Genomic DNA, 20,272 nt, shown 5'->3' with positions numbered 1-20,272 from the left:
TCAGCTGAGCTCAGACGGTCCACCGTGACTGCTGTCGTTCCATCTGGATATACTACGATCTGGTCCAACTTTCAGGCCCCTCGCGGTTGTGCTCCAGTCAGGTCGCACGTTTCCTGGATGTGATCAGACCTCTGCCTGCTAGCCCGAACACACAGCATCCATATCACATCAGAACCTTCAATGTGTCATTGCAAGCTGGCAGTTGATAGTGGAAATTATGCTGACATGTTGCATGTCAAAATAACAAATCAAGCGCCCTACGATGCACTACAAACCTATCGGCACGCGTCTGGGCCATCCGCGAGTACCGAACAATGACATATAGCTGCCCTCCAAGTGGCCCGTCAGCCTCATCCTTCACCTATTCTCAGCCTGTGTCACACGAGCCCGTCGAAGCCGTCGCTGTAGCTCATGGGTAGACATAGGGCAAGAAATCAGCACTTTCAAGGCAGATCTTGGGTCCAATTTGGGGATCTGACATGATCCGCACCACCCAACCAGCTTTGTCGCATTCCGTCTGCCTGGCTACTGCCACCCATGACAAGCCGGAGCTCAGCCTCATCCCAGACTTGTCCCTGCTTGGCCTTTTCCATCCTTTCTTAGTACGCATCTTCTCTGCCCCGTATCGGTATCGCTAGCTCGACCCGAACGACCTGAAGCATGTTCCATCTACCTCCACATGGCACAACAAACATACCTTCTTTCTCCACAACGCACGATCGTATCCACCATGGAAGGGACTTGGCTTATTGTTCCCTCCATGTCAGAATGAGGCATGGTAACTGCCCAAGGTGCAGGGGGCGGATGCACCTCACTTCTACTCACACCTCACGTTCTTACTCGCATCAAGATATGCCTGGAAAGCTGCCGGTCTGTGTAGACGCCACCCCGAGGCCTTGGACATGCAAGTGCACCGAGACTATTGATGTCGCCCTCCCGAAAGAGGTTAAGGCCTTGGAGGGCTGCTCTGGGCAAGACTTCACATTGATACACAAGTTGTATATAATTCCAACTTTCCCTTCGGATATCTCGACGAAATAGCAGATCATCAAGTCAGTCGCTCATCTCCTACCAGTCTTGTGCTTTCACGTTCATCATGCTTTCCACTTTCATCAGCTCCAGCCTTGGGGCTTTCCTCCTTGCTTCTCTCGCTCATGCCAACCCCATTCGTTCGGTTGAGCAAAGGCAGACAGGTTGTGGTACCAACGGTATCGGTAACCGAGAATGCTGGAACGGAGACTTCAACATTGATTCCGATTTCGAGATCTTGACACCACCCCAGGGAAAGTTGAGAACCGTGAGTATCTTCTCTGCTTGATATTGAGCTTGTACTGACGACTTGAGTAGTTTGACTTTACCCTAAGCAACTTGACCGATGTTGCGCCAGATGGCGTTCACAAGCCGGCCATGTTGATCAACAACCAGTTCCCGGGTCCCACGATCGAGGCGGACTGGGGTGACACCATTCAGATCAACGTCCACAACCAACTCCAGAACAACGGTGCCTCCTTCCACTGGCATGGCATGCATCTGCGTGGCCACAACGACCAAGATGGCGCCAACGGTGTTACGGAATGCCCTATTCCCCCTGGACAAAGCAAGACATACTCTTTCCAGTTGACTCAGTACGGTACATCATGGTATGTTAGCTTCTTTGTTGTTGCAGACTTGGACCCACCGACTAATGCATTCGCTTCAGGTATCACAGCCACTTTTCCGCCCAGTATGGCAACGGCGTTGCAGGCGCCATCCAGATCAACGGACCGGCGTCCGCTGACTACGATATCGACCTCGGCCCATTTGTTATCAGCGATTGGTACTACGGAACTGCAGATAACCTCTTGCGTCAAGCTGAGCTTGTGCCAGCCCGTCCCCCGCCTAGTGACAACATTCTTTTCAACGGAAAAAACATCAACCCACTCGGCACTGGCGGTCAATACCAGAAGACGAGGCTGACCCCGGGCAAGAAGCACCGTCTCAGGCTCATCAACACCTCCGTTGACAACACTTTCACTGTCTCCCTGGTAGGCCACAGCTTCACCGTCATTGCTACCGATCTCGTTCCCGTCAAGCCGGTCAGCAAGGACAGCCTCTTCATGACTGTCGGCCAGCGCTACGATGTAATCATTGAAGCAAACAAGGAAATTGAGAACTACTGGTTCAACGCGACTGTTGGTGGCGGCGGTCTTTGCGGCGAGACGAAGAACCCTCACCCCGCTTCAATCTTCTTCTACGATGGATCTCCGGATAGACTGCCTATCGACCAAGGCACACCTCCCGCCAACCTGGGATGCGCTGATACCACCGGGTTTACTCCTGTGCTCTCCCGAACGGCCCCCTCAGACAAGTTTGATCCGAGCAAGACACTGGACATTGCTTTGGACACGCCGACTATCAACGGCGCAGCGGTCTATCGCTGGAAGGTTAATGGAAACGACATTGACATTCAGTGGGACAAGCCAACTCTGGAGTACGTTGCTGAGGGCAACAACTCCTGGCCGGAACGTGCCAACATCATTGAGATCCCCGAGGCCAATGACTGGACTTGGTGGGTGATTGAGAACACGGGCGCTCTGCCGCATCCCATCCATCTCCACGGTCACGACTTCTTGCTCCTCGGCACTGGCAGCGGCACATTCAGCGGCTCAGAGGGCCTCAACTTTGAGAACCCCACCCGCAGAGACGTTGCACAACTCCCCGGCTCTGGATGGATGGTGATCGCATTCAAGACGGACAACCCGGGCGCCTGGCTGATGCATTGCCACATTGCCTGGCATGTGAGCATGGGTCTCAGCGTTCAGTTCCTCGAGCGGAAGAGCGAAATCGCTTCAACGCTCGACCTGGCATCGATTAAGCCGACCTGCGATGCTTGGAGGAAGTATGAGCCCACCGCCGTGTGGCCCAAGCACGATTCTGGATTGTAAGAAGAACGTCGCCTCGGGCTGGCTGAGAACACGGACAGCATTTGTGGCGTCCAATTGCTAAGAGGATCGACTACGGTGTGGTGGGCAGTCAACACGAGAGCACCAAGCCAGCCTGGCGCCTCAGCCTCCAACGTCATTCTACTTTTATTGGCCTTTCTCGGGCTGTGACTCGATTTCCGGGCGGTCACCCAACCCTCCATGATTGCCAGGATTTGGTGCGGCGCGGAATCCGGGCCTCTCCGGTCCTGTCATGGGTCACCGGCGCGCATGACAGCCACACCACCTCTTCGCAGCGGACTTCCGGGCCTCACAAAGCATTTCGCGCGCACGCGCACTAATTAATGATCGACTTACGAAGCAAGGATATGGGAGGAAAACATTTACTTTTAGCAGGCGCAGGCATTCCATTGGTGTTTTTCCTTATGCATGGATTGGAGTTGTCCGGTTGCTGATACCTATTTTGTCCGCTCCGCTCCATCGATTGGTCTATTTTCTTATACATGGGTTGAAAACATGCATAGAATTGGGTGAGCAGGGTTGCAAAATGATTTGCTCGGACTTTTCTACAGAAAATATGCCTAATTCATTTGTTCTTCTTTTTTTTTCCCCGTCAAATTTCTCAAGTAAAATAATGGTACTTCTCGCGCACACACTTTCAGCCCTGTGACCTAAGGTGCATGCAATGCAGTAAGCAATACTTTCCTGCGCGATGAGTTGGGAGCAGAGAAGAGCAGGAGTTTGGGCGGGCTATCAGCGGAAAGTGGGAGGAGCTGTGCAGGAGTTGACCGGAGGCAGCGGAATCTCGTCGCACACCAGCAGCCAGCACGCGACCATTTGGGACTCGAGGTGGCTAAGGCGATTTAGAGTAATGATTAGACGCAACCCTCAAAGTCCCCAAATGCCGAGGACTGCGGTAGGGGCGGATGCTACGTCTGGTAGTGGTGTGACCTCAGCTCGCATCGCCCCCAATCTGGCAATCCCCCAGGCTCGGGATTTCTGGACTTATGTCAGCTTCGGGCATTGGGCGGTCTTGGGTGCGGTGATGTGATTTGGGTGTGCGGATGAGTGCCGACTTGGCGCAGCTTGATAGGGGTATGACAGCGGAAGACGACAAGGTGTCTGGATCGCCATGGAATGCAATGGATGGGTTACATGTGCGATGAAGAGATCTTGTCTGCTGCGGATTCCCGAGACGGGCGATGGCGTGGAGACGGAGACGGAGGGAGACGGGGATGGATGCGGGCGGGGGGGGGTGTGGGGGGTTATTGCCAAGATGCTGCCAATGTTGATCTCGGAGCTTGGCGGGGTTTGGTGGAGGGACAGGTCAGAGCTGCCTATCCGTACCGCCGATGGTGTGGAGCCATGACGGGCCCGGGTTTGGTGGAGTCCCGGGTCTGGAAGCTCGACGTCGCTCCTTCCTTGCTCTCGGTCCTTTCCTTCCATTTCAGGTAATTATCCGCGTGACACAACGTATCTTCCTTCCTGCCTTCCTTTACCTTACCTTGCCTGAGGTAGACACCTTAGTACTAAAGGGGCCTATTCACCTCATTCTGTCACCAGCACAACCATCCGGCCACTTGGCCGGGTGGTTTCGACTCTGACGCAGAGTCGATTTTACATGAAATACTCCAATGAAGCCGTGCTGGCCTGAGGGGCGCGCTGTTCGAAACCGAATAGGGGCGTGAATTATCGAGTAAGTAATCACCAGCCCATCCCTTGTTTCTGTTCTTTCATCTTTATTATTTTTCTTAATTCCACATTTGGGATTTTACATCGTCTGTCACAGATAGCAGGAGAGCTTTGAATGAAATCGACTCGCATCGTGGTATCTGAGGCTGCATGGTTTCTATGGGAAGCGTGTGTGCTGTACCCATGCTTTGCTAAGGTAGTTCGTAATAAGCGGTTTACTACTACCGTTTGTATTGCGGTAGGTCAAGGTTGGGTTTAGGACTCACAGCGGTAAGCAAGTGAATGGACAGCTCTGCATAATTCAAACCAAGTATCATAGCAATAACTGCAAGATATCATCTATCTCATAGCGAAACTCTGCCGCTCAGCCTCCTTCGTAGCATGAACCGCCGCCCCTCCAATAGCACTCACGATTCGGATAGTCCGGACCATGCTTTCTGCCCCCGAAGGGGTTGCCCCCTCTCCCTAAGGTACCTCATCAACAAAATGCATCTTGTGCGCCCACTCAATGACCAAAACATTCTCCACGCGCGGTACAGAGACGTTACACGCCAGAATCTCCTTTAGAAAGATGGTAGTCTCCTGGTCAGGGAACCAACCATCGGAAGAAGTACTTTGACAGGGAGGGCCTGATGAGCGTTGATTGTTCTACGCGCGGGGATCCTGGGGCGTACAGGTTTGCGAGAGCTTCTTCGGTTACTACTTCCGTCAGAGGAGTATAGGATTGGAAGCAGAGTGTGAGCTTGGTGAAGGCGTCGGTTAGGGGTGCTGATGATTCCATTGCGCTGTTGCCGCTTTGGGATGTAATGGAATGAAACTGGATTCCACTCATCAGTATCAGAAGGAGATCACGGAATCTTTCAAAGTTTGCAGAACTGCTATCGATCTTTGATGTGGGCCGCCACAGCGGCCTTGGTCATCTCGACGCCGACGGCACGGTCCTTCAATAACACTTTCTCCTTATACTCGAGATTGTAGTACACAGTTTGGAGGAGCACGTGTCTTTCCAGCCGTACGCACATACAGGTACCCTTTTCTATACCAGGTTAGTGTCTACGGTGTTACCCCTAATCCGACAAGCAAGGATAGGAGAAAGGGACAAGCTCGCTCTGGTTCCAGACGCCTAGAGATTGTAACAACTCCCAGGGAGGTATAGAAGCCGTGACACCGACCTCTTCTGCAGTTCATGCGATGGTCACAGCCCCCACCCCCCGCCGGCATGCGGGTGCCCGGATAGCACCCGAGTAGCTCGAAGATGCGGAGGCCGATGATGGCGCCGACTTGGGGTGCGATAAGAAGTATGCTTCGAGGACGGTGTAGTCCATACCGTTGAACTTTTATATCATGCTTGATAGGATGAGACCAGTTATGCTGCCGACGAGGATGATATTGCTGAGGCCTATTGTGAAGGGGGCGTGTGGGTGATCGAGGGGTCGGGATAGTTAACGGCATTACTGCTGGAGTATCGAGACGTCTGCTAAAGATTAGAACCTTTTCATGGAAATAAATGAAGATCATGGAGTTTGCTTGAGTCTCGTGAGTTGACAAAGTATTCTGCTGCGGTTAACTTATGTTATGGCGGAGCTCGGATCTTTCCCGATAGCAGATCTGATTCCCAACATGGCCACAGCCTATATTCCATATAAGCGGCATGGGAAAAGTGGTTTTCACGACTAGTGACACAAAGTCTTGCAGCAAAAACTTCAAGGGTGACGCGTGGACCTGAGGATGAGGCCCTTTTGACTTAGTTTCCCCTGGATACCGTGCTTGTGCGACGATCCACAGGTCGACTGTACGAGAGATTGACTGTGAAGCACGAGAGTGATCAAGTACGCTTGTAATCATGAGAACTTATATCTTTGGGCGTTCACCAACATGTCAGCATAAGGTATCTGTACATAGATACTGTGGCTACGATGTCTTCGCAATGAGAGGGTATTGACGGAGCGGACTTAGACAAGGGGTAAATGGGCAGCGCGTTGAGATCTCCATGATGATAGCGTCGAAGTGAGGACCTTCATTCTGGTATATCTTCCGTAGAAAAGGCAGTTTGCGACCTTCTGCATGCGATATCTGCGCTGCAATCCAGCTTTCGACCGTCTCCATAGATCAGCTACCGGGAGCCAGAGTCGATTCTCCACTGCAAGCCGTGGTGGCTGAGTCTGGGGCACCTCGTTTCACGGACATGCGAAGCCCAGAACAATTCCCAAAGGGTTTGTGCAATAATAACAGACCGAAGTATTTCGTCCTTCGCTATATCTAGATATATATCTTGCTCCAAGACTGAACTAGGGTTCCTGCGAATCACCTAAAACAGACAATAATGGGGCGCTTGACTTTTGTCAGCGCATTGAGCACTCCGATTCTCGCTATAATCCTAGGCGATTCAGACGCCCTGTCCGCGCTACCAGCATGCAAAATTGGGTGAAGTCAATAGGTTTAACAGCAAAGAAAGAAGCAAGTTTCCGGAGAACATTCTTCTTAGAGCTTCGATGAGATAAATTGTGTCGGTGCCGCATTCCTGCACAATATCAGGGTCTGATCGCCCCGACTCACAGTGACCTTGACATCCAGACACCCAGACACCCTACCTCGCAACCATGGCCGGGAATAGGACTATGGGGCGGCAAGCTCGACAACATGTTTATCGCCGTTCAGAGAGTGAATGAGTGTGTTTTTAAATCGTTTTCGAAGCACTCCTCAGACTAACTAATACAACTCCGCCAGCACAGCATTTGGACCCGCCCATGCAAAGTAGAGCAGCCTTATCAACGCCTAATTTTCAGGCTACCTAATATGCAGTGATCGATTCGCATAGAGCATCTCAATTCCCCGGCGAAGGATTACTCCCTACGTCCCACATTTGCTGTTCGCTGGCGACAATGTATCTCGCCACCTCGTAAATATTCCAATACACTTCAGCTTCAGGGTGGATAAGCTTTATGGCGCATGTCAAGTCCCCATCTCCTAACGCCAGAAGCACTTCCAGTGGGAGGTCGCAGTGGTAGTCCCACCCAACCACAACCTTGTTTCCTAGACGGCTGAGGGCAAGTTGATCAGTCCGCACGGCGGCACGAAGACGTGCAGTCACCACTAAATCCACGTCCCAGGGTATTGTACTACATAGCCAAGATACATAGGCGGCTGTTAATGTTTCCATGTCAGCCTTGAAGTTGTGACATGTCGATTTTGGTAATTCGGGCCAGTGGGACACAAAGACTGGCGGCATCCACCTACAGCGGTCCCAGCAGACTGCCCATTTTCGTCTGTCTCTTGCTTCTCATCGTGCTGCTAGTACGCCTTCTTCATCAGCAACGTTAGTCTCAAAACACACAACTAGCACGGCTGTAAACGCATCTCATATTATCAGCATCATTTACAACTTTTAATCTTGCAAAGTGCGTTTCCCGATCATTATCTCAAGACAGTGTCATGATGACCTTGTCAGAAGCGGCATGGATCGATCATGATGAGGTCAAGCTGTATCAGCGGTGCGGGTATTATCTGCTAACTGTGACCCTGCAGACTTTTGGGAAATGTTTGAGAATCTTCGTTGAGACAACACGATATCCAGGAAGGATGGCCAATGTTGCGTACCAATCGTCGGGATCTGAGGTCTCACAAGTCGAGAACGATGTCGCTCAGACTCTCAATCTTGCCGGCTCGATAGTAACCATCATCCGGGAACCCATAGCACACATCTACGAAACCAATAACAAAGCCCAGAAAATCAGGAAAAGCCTCGGTATCTGGCAAGAACAAATATTTGGCAAGAACAAATACTAGACGAGAACAGCCAGCCTCGGATCCCCGTGCTTCGTCACCAAGAGTTCGAGAATTATCTTGTGGAAATCGACGGAGTTATTCCTGCTTTCCAAGTAGAAAACCACAAGCAAGATTCCGACAGAAGCCGGGGCTACCGACTATCCTGGCCTGGTTGGGGGACGCAAAACGCAAACTCCAGTCGGATGCCGACAATGCCCCCAGCTGGAACATCTTGTTGGGGCTATTTCCTCTTTGCCCTGGGTATCCACCCCGAGATGGGAATGGTCAGCAGGAGACCTTCGACCGACGGCTTGATTAGCACCCAGAACGGTGGCGCTGAGATGGACATCGATGGCTCTGTATTGTGCCATGTAATGAACTTATATTCTGCGAAAGCTTTTGATCGCAATTACAAAGGATGGTGCGAGCTGAGCTTTGGAAGACTCGGCTGGGATATGGCAATTGACCAGCGCCAAGTTCATGCACACTTCAGCCCGGGAACTGAGACTGGATTAGCCTCAGAAAAATGCCCATTCAGTCGACACGGAACTTCTATGGATGTCGGTACTATTATGGCGTCGTATCTCATAGCATTGCATGACGGTGTGTCAGACCAGCGATTTCAACTCGCTGCCCCACAAGCTTCACTATCAGAGCGAATCGAACGGCTTCTGGAATGCTTCCGTTTGCTGGGAGACCGGTCCGAGGGAAGGCGGGAAAGACGGTCTCACCGCAACCGATCCGATCATCAGGATGTCGATGGTGTCTTTATGTTCTCACATGAGTGGTTTGATCAAGCCGCAAGTGTTAAACGACGACTTCTAGCCCAAGGTGGTGACGACCGCTCTTTCTTCGATGATGTGTATGGGCTTTGTTCAGGCGAGCAAGATAAGAAAGACCTCTCAGAGTTTTTCTCTTTTGGCAAAGAGGGATTTGACTTCAACAAGGACAGCATTTACCGGCGCAGCTTTTTCCCAAGGCTCTCTGAGGACACCGTCATGCAGGTCCTGTTGAGCTACGAGACCTGCCCGGCTGGATCGTGGAAACGCGACCTGTTTGAAAGAAGAGAAGACGTAGTGAGAGTGGTAGAGATTCCAAAGAGCATTTCCCTTCTGGATTATGCTCCAATGACAATTTTGTGGTACACCCCTAATTCTGATATGTGGAATAAGACAGTGCTTTTGGGCGCGCCCACTTCCGCATCGTGCGAGGGGGTTCTCAGACGATCTAGAAATCAATAAGGCTTTACGGAATTCCAAAACACATGAAAGAGTGATGTCTTTACCCGCATGAAGGCACTTCAACTGCAATTGCTGATGTAGCTCCCAGCTCCCGTCAAAATATCAAGATAATGCTTAAATAATTGTCTAAGGCAACCACCACTTGAGGAGATTACAGCCACATGTAGTCACTGACAGCATTACACGAAAATGGCGACTGAATATCTCGCAAAGCTTAAAGTCTCGATGGCTATTGTAAAACATACTCTTCTTGCACAGTGTATTTCCTGTCGCTTCAGTCACCTCTACGTAGTTACTCCGCGACTCCTATTCAGATAGGTGAACGGAAACCTTGAATCTAGGAGACTTCCTTAAATCTGAATGGATAACTTTACTATGAGCGGATTTACGGGACATTGAGGTTGCCGGAAGCACTATATTGGCTTTGGGATGCTCAGACAGGGTCAGCAAAGTCTGTTCTTCCCAATGGTGCAAACGCCATGCTTCTAGTGCGGGGCAGCCGAAAGTCTGAGAACACCCCGCCTGTCCATCGGCACGTCCTGACGCGTCTTCCTCCGTATACCTCAAACTTCTTTCCCTCAACTAAATGGACGCCGATGCCGAATTACGCGCCTTCGCGGGCCGACTTTGAGGAGAACGGAGTTCAGGCTTCGAATTGAAAGAACAGGAACGGGTAGCGATTATTGTCCTTGTACTAGGCGGCCGAAGCTATCGCAATGTCGCAGCGATTTTCGGCTGCTCACTCGGCGCGGTCGCATCCACAATTCGACGATACAATAAAGATCATACTTTCAAGGTAGCACCCAGGGTAGGCAGGCCAAAGAAAGTCATAGCCGACACGTAAGTGAAAGTCCTGTCTGACATCCAATCTGGTACTGTTTCTTAACATCAAAATAGACAATCAACAGCATTGTAACTTGAGTGTGGGTGACGGTTGGGCCTGCTCGTCCGCTTGTCGCAACTATTTCGCTGGCAACTCACACCATGTCTCTGCACTGGCTTCTAACCACTCTTTGAGGCCTTCCGTTGAGACTGAGTTCACGGGAAACTCGTTACCCAGCCGAGTTCATTGGATGTAGAACCTGCAATCTCTGGTCTTCTCGAAGACATCACTTGTCGCTCAAACACCATTCATGGGAATGCTTTTCTCTCATTAATCGGTAATCTCGTGGAGTTCTTCTACCAACACTCTTTACTCATCCGCATCACTGCCCAAATCCTCCGCAAAGAACTCCTCGGCGGCCTGCTCGCCTCTCTTCGCGACAACTTCCACGGGCTCCTCCTCATCCTCAGGCTCAGTGGAAACGCGCCTCTCAAGATCGCCTGCCTCCTCCAGATCGGCCGCTACCAGGTCCGCGTTGGAGAGCTCTTGTCTCTTGATGACAATATCGGGCAAGTCGGCAACCGCCGCCCGGGCGAGAACGGGAGCCTGTGAGATTCGGTGTTAGCTGCACGGCTCATATATAAGAGAGAACTGCAGGAGACAATGATGCGCAGCGTGGAGTGCGGGAAGCATTTTGGGACTACTTACCATGGTGAGGGCTACGCCGGAGAGGCTGAGTCCGAGAGAGTTCACACCAGTAACGGCAACCAGGCCGACAGCGAAGAATGATTGAAGCTGCATCTTTTAATCGAAATGTAGATAGTGGTATTATAAGTTGATGATAATATTAACTGGATTGAATAGAAGGAGACCTGCGAGAGAAATTTGGGGCACAAAGACTATGGAAGACGCATGAACTTTGACCTGCCTATATACCATTCACAGATCTGGGAGGGTTTTGGCAGATCGCCCACATGCCGTTCAAGCGAGCATCTGAAGTTTTGCCAGATGACGAATTCGACACTGTTGGGAAACCAGCGTCAGTGTCAAAAGTATAACCGCAACAGTCCGTTTCACATGTTTTGACCAACCCCCCAAAAGAACAGGCCTAAGGCGCTGCAGCCCTGGCGAAGGTCAAGGCATACAAGGTCCTAGTGCACAACTGCACCGCTGCGCAAGACGGGCAACGCGGCCAAAAACTCTGACTGCCCACGTCGCGGTGCTCTCGACCTGTCAGATCTTCGTCTCATGGATGGTGAGCGACCATCTACAGAACTCTCAAACCCACTGACATCCTTCAGAATTCGCTCGCTGTTCGGACGGGGGTCACTGAAGCTACGCGGGCCCTGTCAATCCTCCCCTCCCCCTCATGTCTACACCTCAGTAACCCCCCGGGCCCCTCGTGGCCCCCTAAAGAGACCAGAGGGCAGAGGTGGGATGAGACCAGAGATTCTATGATGAGAGGGGCTCCTTGGGGGCCAACTACACTGTACATGGGCAGCTGTGGTGAAACAAGACAGGTTTCTGACGGAACTCTCGTGGTGCGACGTTTGTGTGAGGGTGCCAAGCCTGGGTTGCGCTGTTGCACGACTCTCTCTCCAGGGATCCACTTTCGCCCTCGCCGTATCCGTAATCGTCAGATCGAATGAGGGAATTTGGGGGTAACAGTTGCCGTTTGCCGATTGAAGGTCGGCATATCGGCATGGTTGAAATGCGTTGAACGACCTCTGTTAGTCGGCAATGGAGTGTTGTCCAAGGGGACTGTCACTGAATTAGTCACAAGAGTACCATCTTTGAAAATGGCCCAACTATTGTCGTCCGAGGTAGTAAAAATGTTCTATACATCAATCAGATATCATGACACAAGGCAATGCAGTATGTGGAAAGTGCCTCAATCGTGAATTTGTGTTCATGAGTTCATAATAGTTCTTTTGATCATCCCAAGAGGCCCAACGCTTAGCAAATGCATGGGATGATAGCGCTACTCTAAACTCGTCTAAGCCATCAAGGTTCTCTCTTAGCTGCTATAAGATGAAGATTCTAGTACAACTCCATCTTTTCTAAATTTTCAAGATGAATCAATCCATTGGCAGGCTGTTAATTCGTCAGTATTGGATCAACAATGCTAAGCATCACTCAAAGAAACTTACCGGAATGTATTGCCTCAGCTTGACACCCGCTTGCCGGAACACCGCTGCCGTCTCCGTATCCATGCTGTATCCATGAGCATACACTACCTCGTCGATACCGACCTGGCAGATCTTGATGCTACACGTCAAGCAAGGGCAGGTATCGCAGTACAGCACGGCGCCCTCGCGGATACGCTCACGGCCGGCCTCCAGCAGGGCATTTTCCTCAGCGTGGATACACAGGCACGTAGCCAGGCCGACGCCAGACGAGTTGCCCGAGTTGCAGCGGGAGCAGCCGCCGTCGGAGCAGTTCTGCAGGCCGCGGGGCGTGCCGTTGTAGCCGGTGGAGATGACGCGTTTCTCGCGCCCGACGAGGACGGCCCCGACGCGGCGCTTCATGCAGTTCGAGCGCAGAGAGGCGAGCTCGGCCAGGGACATGAAGTAGGCGTCCCAAGTGGGCCGGAGGCGGACCGGGTTGGCGAGGTCGAGCTTGCCGAGCGTGGCGTAGAGGTGCGCGATGGAAGAGGAGGTGTTGAGGAGGCGGACGGTCGCGCGGGAGATGAGCGGTTGCAGGCCCTGTTTTGGGTCGTAGAGGTGGGTGTCTGAGGCGAGGGCGAAGGACTCGAGGGTGCAGTGGGGGTTGTGAAGGGCGCGGAAGCGAGCGTGGCGGACTGTCAAGGGAGCGTCGACGGAGATGAGCATGAAGAAGGGGCGTCTGGAGAGGACGTCGAGGATGGCTTCGTTGTGGACGTCTGTGGTGACGAAGCGTGATTGCCAGCGGGTGGTGACGTATTCCAGCAGGTCGTCGGCGGAAGAGAAGACGAGCTCGTTGGGGTAGTGAGAATGTACGCCGTTGGTACGCGGTTGTCCGCTCAAGATAGTCAGGGGAGCGGGAGAGAATGCAGGTTTCTGCTGCTGTTGTTTCGGCTCTCTGTCGGCGTTGCTGCTGATAGCCACGGCGGTATCTATGCTCCCTTCAGGGGCCCATTGAGGGTGAGGGCATTCAGCCTTGGTATGGCCTTTCTCGTTGCAGTTGAAGCATGAGCCCGGTGCCCCTCCCTTGTTCTTCTTCTTCTTGTTCTTGGAAGAAGGCTGCAGTTGTGAACCGGGAGCATTGTTGCCGTTGGTGAACTGAGAGTCAGCTCGCTCCGGCTCTGGCCGAGACTCCGGCGCCGGGACAGGTTTGGAGACCGGAGCCTCATCCCGAGGTGGAGTTGCGGCAGGGTCCGTCAAGCGGAGCAATCTGAAGCCATGATGCTCGATCAGGTATTGAGCAACGCTCTTCTTGCCGGCACAAATGCCTTACACTTGTCAGAACGATGTCTGTAGTCGTTGAAGCGGATTGAGTTTGACTTAGGGGTTGGTCGACTTACCACCACAGATCCCAATAAGCATCTTGGCCAAGGTACCGTGCTAGACGAGATTTGGTTGTAAGAGTAAGTACCTTAATTGGAAAACCGGCAAAACTGATTGAGTCTGCACTTATCCGTCGATCGTCAACCTCCGATGTGCAGCTCTGCCGGTTGCGCAAACTCCTCAAAATCTACCCGGCAACAAGTGTCCAATGGAAAAGTCGCGATCTGAATTCTTCGCATGAACGCGTCTCCACGCGTAAAGCCGTTTTTGCAGCTCGGGCCCGATCAATTGGGTGTCCCCGCGCCGGTCGGGTTGAATTACTCCGATATTTAGCCGGCGGGACCTGCAGAGGATGACACAATCATCTCCCATGGCATCGAGCGAGCTCCCGTCCCCCACCTTTTGTCGTCTAGCTGAGGTGGGCAGCCTGGCGGGGGAGAAGCTACCCGAACGGGCACCTGCCCAAGTTGTTTGCCCTATCATGCCTCGTCTGTCAGACAACCATCTCACCCCCAAAGGCCCCAAAGGAAGCTCTCACCAGCCTTGTTCTTGTGACTTCCTGACTCCGACAAGCCACCGCTTGACCGCCTGTTCTCGTGACTCTTTCCAACTTGTTATTTCCAAGCGTCCCTCAGGCACAGCGACACCGCCCAGACCCCTCCGCTTTGTCCGGAGACCGTTCGGAACTGTGACCTGCCTGTTCCGTCAAATTATACCTAAGCTCTCGACGCTTTTGAGTCATTTCGACCCAAACCACGACCTGCTTTTGATTTGTGCTCCTACATACCCAAATCACCGGAGCATACCCAACATTTGCGACATCCCTCTGGTGTCAATATCGTAGCACAGTCCGAATACCGAGTTCCGGCGCAAACCATCGCGAAGACTGCCCTCATTTTCCCAACCAAGCGCCAAAAAGTGCGCGCCCACCACAGCTCGCCCACCATGGCAGCAATCCAATACGCGCCCTTCTCCTCTGAGATCGAGCTGCCTTTCTACGCGGCCCTCTTCTCCTCAAAGCTTGAACATGATAAGCTAGACGACTCGGCGCGCCGCGTGCTTGGCCAGTACAGTACCCTGCCTGTCGAGCCAGGCCAGAGTTGCAAGATGTCCATCCTCGGGAATGCTCTCACTAGCGACCAGTAAGGCGCTCTCGCAGAGCTTTATATCTGCTTCACGTAGACCGGTGTGGGACTGACGAGGAGAACAGGCCCAACGATGAGCACGTCCGCGCCGAGGGCTTCATCAAGAACGTCAATACGATTGAGGACTTCAAGAATACGGACAAACAAGCCATGCTTAAAATGGCGGCGAGACATGTAAGCCTTGAGTCGTAGTTGCGTGAGTACTGAAGCGAGCTCTGACGATCATCTTTCCAGGTGTGGGACGCCATAAACGACGGCACCATCTACTCCGTACCCTCCCTCCTCTCCTCCTTCACGATCCTCTCATACGCCGACTTGAAGAAATACAAGTTCACATACTGGTTCGCGTTCCCAGCGCTGCACTCAGACCCTCAGTGGAAGCGTACGGGACCTATCGGTCGCCTTGATCCTAAAGAGAGCACGGCGCTAGTCGATCGAGTGGGCACGTGGCAAGCCAACCGCGACAAGAGGCAGAATGGGTTCTTCCTCGCCAAGAAGGCAAGAGGGGTGGATGTTAGCGATCTGGATAAGGACGCGAATAGCGACCTTCACGACCTCAACGATACGTTTGGCTATGTGTGGGAAGTTGCCAACCTTGGAGAGTTCGAAAACGGTTTCTTCGAAGACGTGGCAGAGGAGGACAGATACGTTTCATTTGTTGACCCTTCGACGTACCCCGAAAACCCTTCATGGCCACTGCGCAACCTGCTCTGGCTCGTTCGGCAGCGGTTCAGGCAGACAAAAGTTCAGATTCTGTGTTACCGCGATATCAGATCCAGCAGGCATGCGGCTAGAAGCATCATTTTGCCGCTGGAGATGGACCCGGTTGAGCCACTTGCGGTGGCTGCAATGCCCAAGGTCACAGGTTGGGAGCGAGACGGAGAGGGCAAGCTACGAGCTAGGATCGCCAACCTGGGGGAGTACATGGACCCAACACGACTTGCCGACCAGTCCGTGGACCTGAACCTCAAACTCATGAAATGGAGGATTTCGCCAAACCTGGACCTGGATACTATCAAATCCACCAAGTGTCTGTTGTTAGGAGCGGGCACACTGGGAAGCTACGTTTCCAGAAACCTAATGGGCTGGGGTGTACGGAAGATCACGTTTGTGGACTACGGACGCGTATCGTATTCGAACCCTGTACGGCAACCTCTGTTCGAGTTTGAGGACTGCTTGGAAGGCGGCAAATTCAAGGCGACCCGGGCGGCAGATGCCCTCAAGAGGATCTATCCCGGTGTTGAGAGCGAGGGTCACGTCCTATCTGTTCCTATGTTAGGCCACCCTTTTACGGATGAGGCTAGGAGTAAGGCGGACTACGACAAGCTGAAGCAGCTGATTGACGAGCACGATGCAATCTTCCTGCTGATGGATAGCCGAGAGTCAAGATGGCTACCGAGTGTTCTGGGCAAATCAACTGGCAAGATTGTTCTCAACGCCGCGCTTGGTTTCGACTCCTTTGTCGTCATGAGGCACGGCGCTGAACCAACCGACGTTCAGCCAGATGACAAGGAGCGTAAGACCCTGGGATGTTATTTCTGCAACGATGTAGTCACGCCAGCTGACGTAAGTAAATGTCACCTCCTAGATCGGCTTTCCACTGACAACTTGCAGTCGCAGAAAGACCAGACCCTGGACCAACAATGTACCGTAACCAGACCTGGTGTCGCAGCGATCGCGTCAGCGCTGCTCGTTGAACTATTCGCGAGTCTGCTCCAGCATCCCCTCAAACAACACGCACCGGCACCTCAAACGTCGGCAGACGAGAAGGACCCCGTAGACCATGCCCTAGGACTTGTGCCTCATACCGTCCGCGGCTACCTGCATAACTTCAACAATAAGGTCATTCGCGGCGAGTCATACCCATGCTGCAGTGCGTGTGGCCCACCGATTCTCGAGGCCTACCGAAACGACGGCTGGGGTTTTGTCAAGAAGGCGCTTTTGGAGAAGGACTTTGTTGCTGAGTTATCTGGGCTCGCCGAGGTTCAGCGGGAGGCTGAGAGGCGAGCGGCGTCTATGGACTGGGAAGAGGAGGAAGATGGAGCAGATGATGGGGATGGAGAGTTGATTTGAGAAACTCAGGCTCTCGGGCAATATACGAATTATGGACGAATTTTACAGTGAGCTTTCACGGCGGGATAGACGAGGCGTTCGGATCCGGGATAGGATACTGTTGGCGTTTGGCATTGATAGAGTCCCTGTTGAGACTTTCTTTCCCGAGGATTCCAACTCCTAGTTTAGCCAGATGGGCGGAACATCGGTTCTAGCTTATGGATGAATGTGTTTTGAGCAGCTGATAGACGGTACTTCAGTCCACTCATCCCACGGTGATTTCTCATCCATCGACATTTGCCCATGTCCACGGCAGAGCTCACAGCTCACAGCTCTATCCGTACGAACCTGCGCATAAGGATTGTGCAAACTTCGGGTTTTAATGCGAGAGGTGTGCAGATGACAGGGTTCCCCACACTAGCTGACCTTCTGCTTCCCGCCCGTGACCGAGAATGCAACCGTTCAATGACCCCCTAATCCTCAAAGTCCCATGTTAGACTAACGCATTGATGCGGCCGATACCGCTGACTCTGTTAACAACCTCGAACCTTCCAGGTACCAGCAACCTCCCCCGGCTGATTTTCCACAGCAGCCGCAGCTTCCCCCTGACAGCACGCCCAGGTTCCCGAAGGCGCTATGAACTACCTGGCGTGGCGGAGGATTACCTAAGTGCGCTAAAGCACGGGGTGTGCATTTCTTTTAGTCAGGTGTGCCAGGAGGTAAGACAGAGCAGCCGACCATTCCAGGTTAGAGGTAACACTGTGTTCCGTCCGTATTCATCTCATCATCGGCCGCTGTTGTGCTTCTTTTTGATATTGTACCATCATCTGTGTTTCATGCCTCTTTTCATCCGTGTTTGCTAACCCATCTTTGTTCTTATTCCATCGGAAGATGTAGAAAAGCGGTCGAGAGCCTGGATTACGCCACGTATCGAATGCTTTGAGACTGTGTTTGGGGAGCGTGGGACGATTCCGGTGATTTGAGGTTCGAGGAACAGAAAGACGACGACCAGCGGCGGTTTCATCGAGAACCTCGATTCTGAATCAGAGAATCATCGCCATCGCGTGTTACAGAGGTTGAGTTTGTGTTTTGATCACTACGGACGCGCAAATACCATCTCTGTGGCTCTGCACTCGCTGCCAAAGACGCTCATATCCGCGGATATGCTGCGCTCCATCATCCGGCGCCTGGCGTCGGACCAGCCCGAGTCCGTCAACGACTACATTGGCGTCGTGGTGCCGCTCGAAGAAGCTCACCTACATAGCCACTCGGCAAGGACGGGCAAATGCGAATTCGAGGAGCGTCCGAGTGAGGACGAGGACGAGGACGCAGAGGATGACGGCAAGGACCAGAGTGAGAGTGCGGGGATGCTGGAGATGAGCGCTGCTGAGTATACCATTGAGGGTCTCAGAAAAGAGGTTCGGAGAGGTGGGCAAGGGCGATGGACCGAGTACGAGTGTGAGTTTATCATCTTCGAAGCATTAAGGAATCTGATGGGTCGATTATATGTGTGCTGATATAGGGGACAGTGAAATCGAAGCTCATCAACAAGGCGATTCAGGATATTGGCATGGGGCGGTATAACTGGCAGCTCTTTGTCCTTTGTGGATTTGGCTGGTTCGCGGATAAGTGAGTCTCTCTGTCACCACATGATGAGAACAATGCTGACCGGTTTACTAGTTTGTGGATGCACGTAGGTTCAGCTTCAACCTGGTTTTTAAATCAGCAGCCACGGAGTCTTTGAAGGTACTAACAACAGCTCCAGGGTGTTGCGCTCACACTTCCTTCTCTGTCCGCGGAATTCGGCATCTCAGAACAGCGTGTACGCTACACGACGTCGTCCATTTTCCTCGGTCTCTGCTTCGGTTCCTTCATCTGGGGCATCGGCTCCGATGTCCTCGGTCGTCGCATCGCCTTCAACCTCACTCTGCTCATCACCGGTGTCTTTGGCATTTTGTTGGCTTTCGCGCCGACATGGGGCTGGGTGAACTTCCTCTTCGCCGCCCTCGGTTTCGGCGTAGGCGGGAATCTGCCGGTGGATGGCGCGCTGTTCCTTGAGTTCTTGCCGGACGCGTCGAGCAGTCTGTTGACGTTGCTATCGGTGTGGTGGCCGGTTGGGCAGCTGTCTTCGTCGCTGGCGGCGTGGTATTTCATTGCCAACTGGCCTCCTGAACAGGGATGGCGAAGGTTCGTTTTGACCATTGGGCTGATTACATTCATCATGTTTGTTGTGCGGTTTTTCGTCTTCCGTCTCTTTGAGTCTCCAAAGTTCTTGCTCTCGAAAGGGCGCCAGTCCGAAGCTATCGCCGTCGTGCATGGTATCGCCTCTCGCAACGGCGCAAAGACTTGGTTGACCGAGGAGGTCCTGGACGCAGTAGTCGATGGTGTGGCAGACGAGGATGAGGAGCATTCAAGAGGTGGCCGCTCGGGAGTATTCCGAGGCTCGGGCGTCGCCGCAAATGTCCTCCGCGAGAGAATGAAGGCGTTTTCCGCAGACCGACTTCGACCACTCTTCAAGACTCGGACTCTCGGCCTTGCCACTGTGGTAGTCTGGTTTGTTTGGGCGACGATTGGCATGGGCTATCCCCTCTTCAACGCCTTCCTTCCGCAGTACCTCTCCCATGGCGGTGCCGCCCCTCCGTCCGAGGATTCCCCAGATGCAGGAGCGACACCAATCACGCCAGACACGTATCGAACATACGCAATTACCTCCGCCGTCGGCGTCCCAGGCAGCCTGTTGGCAGCCTACCTAGTCGACCAGAAGTCCCCCTGGCTCGGGCGCCGGGGCACGCTCGCCTGCTCGTCCTTTGTCTCAGCCGTCTTCCTCTTCATGTTTGTCAAATTCGGTACCTCGCCCGCCTCGCAGCTCTTCTTCTCCTGCGTCGAGGCCTTCTCCCAGAATATCATGTACGGCGTGCTCTACGCCTTCACGCCGGAGATCTTCCCCGCGCCGGTGCGTGGGGCCGGAACGGGCGTGGCGAGCTTCTTGAACAGGGCCATGGGGCTTTTGGCGCCGTTGTTGGCGGCGAATATGCCCGGGGATGGGGTCACGACGCCGATTTATCTGTCTGGGGCGTTGATTTTGGCGGCGTTTGTTGGGATGTGTCTGATTCCTATCGAGACGAGGGGTCGTCAGAGGTTGTGATTG

The 20,272-nt window shown here is 53.0% G+C and overlaps 6 protein-coding genes across 6 annotated transcripts; 4 read left to right on the top strand and 2 right to left on the bottom strand.

The window, feature by feature from the left end:
- Positions 1–1,096: 1,096 nt before the first annotated feature.
- BDZ83DRAFT_578226 (multicopper oxidase) lies at positions 1,097–2,924 on the top strand (the record flags this gene model as incomplete). Its single annotated transcript, XM_060505099.1, has 3 exons — positions 1,097–1,297; positions 1,348–1,640; positions 1,700–2,924. The coding sequence occupies 3 exons, from the start codon at positions 1,097–1,099 to the stop codon at positions 2,922–2,924; spliced, it is 1,719 nt and encodes a 572-aa protein (XP_060364760.1).
- A 7,329-nt stretch (positions 2,925–10,253) lies between these two features.
- Positions 10,254–10,463, top strand: BDZ83DRAFT_578105 (uncharacterized protein; the record flags this gene model as incomplete). Its single annotated transcript, XM_060505086.1, has 1 exon — positions 10,254–10,463. A coding segment is annotated over one exon (210 nt), but the record flags the coding sequence as incomplete, so codon positions are not given.
- Positions 10,464–10,811: 348 nt separating this feature from the next.
- Positions 10,812–11,243, bottom strand: BDZ83DRAFT_752447 (uncharacterized protein; the record flags this gene model as incomplete). The annotated part of the gene is made up of 2 exons (XM_060514203.1): positions 10,812–11,048; positions 11,151–11,243. 2 exons carry the CDS (start codon positions 11,241–11,243, stop codon positions 10,812–10,814), a joined length of 330 nt encoding a protein of 109 aa, XP_060364758.1.
- Positions 11,244–12,339: 1,096 nt separating this feature from the next.
- Positions 12,340–14,286, bottom strand: BDZ83DRAFT_622259 (cytidine deaminase-like protein). Its single transcript, XM_060508323.1, has 3 exons — positions 13,945–14,286; positions 12,593–13,872; positions 12,340–12,536 (listed from the first exon to the last, which is right to left on the bottom strand). Exons 1-3 carry the CDS (start codon positions 13,964–13,966, stop codon positions 12,483–12,485), a joined length of 1,356 nt encoding a protein of 451 aa, XP_060364757.1. The 5' UTR covers positions 13,967–14,286; the 3' UTR covers positions 12,340–12,482.
- Positions 14,287–14,872: 586 nt separating this feature from the next.
- Positions 14,873–17,145, top strand: BDZ83DRAFT_578175 (ubiquitin-like modifier-activating enzyme atg-7; the record flags this gene model as incomplete). The annotated part of the gene is made up of 4 exons (XM_060505093.1): positions 14,873–15,069; positions 15,138–15,246; positions 15,307–16,638; positions 16,687–17,145. The coding sequence occupies 4 exons, from the start codon at positions 14,873–14,875 to the stop codon at positions 17,143–17,145; spliced, it is 2,097 nt and encodes a 698-aa protein (XP_060364756.1).
- Positions 17,146–18,287: 1,142 nt separating this feature from the next.
- BDZ83DRAFT_578159 (major facilitator superfamily transporter) lies at positions 18,288–20,269 on the top strand (the record flags this gene model as incomplete). Its single annotated transcript, XM_060505091.1, has 4 exons — positions 18,288–18,582; positions 18,654–18,753; positions 18,805–18,817; positions 18,890–20,269. 4 exons carry the CDS (start codon positions 18,288–18,290, stop codon positions 20,267–20,269), a joined length of 1,788 nt encoding a protein of 595 aa, XP_060364755.1.
- Between the last annotated feature and the right edge of the window lie 3 nt (positions 20,270–20,272).

Source organism: Colletotrichum acutatum (assembly GCF_030867785.1).
Source record: "Colletotrichum acutatum strain CBS 112980 chromosome Unknown BDZ83scaffold_49, whole genome shotgun sequence".
Taxonomy (NCBI): domain Eukaryota; kingdom Fungi; phylum Ascomycota; class Sordariomycetes; order Glomerellales; family Glomerellaceae; genus Colletotrichum; species Colletotrichum acutatum.
Note: the sequence above shows the minus strand (reverse complement) of the source record. Positions and strands in the feature narration are given on the sequence as shown.

Bases quoted from the DNA above. Each gene is read 5' to 3' on its own strand.
- BDZ83DRAFT_622259 (XM_060508323.1), bottom strand. From the start codon at position 13,966: ATGCTTATTGGGATCTGTGGTG. The intron at 13,873-13,944 runs GTAAGTCGACCA...GACAAGTGTAAG, and splicing joins GCTTATTGGGATCTGTGGTG to GCATTTGTGCCGGCAAGAAG. The intron at 12,537-12,592 runs GTAAGTTTCTTT...ACGAATTAACAG, and splicing joins AGCTGAGGCAATACATTCCG to CCTGCCAATGGATTGATTCA.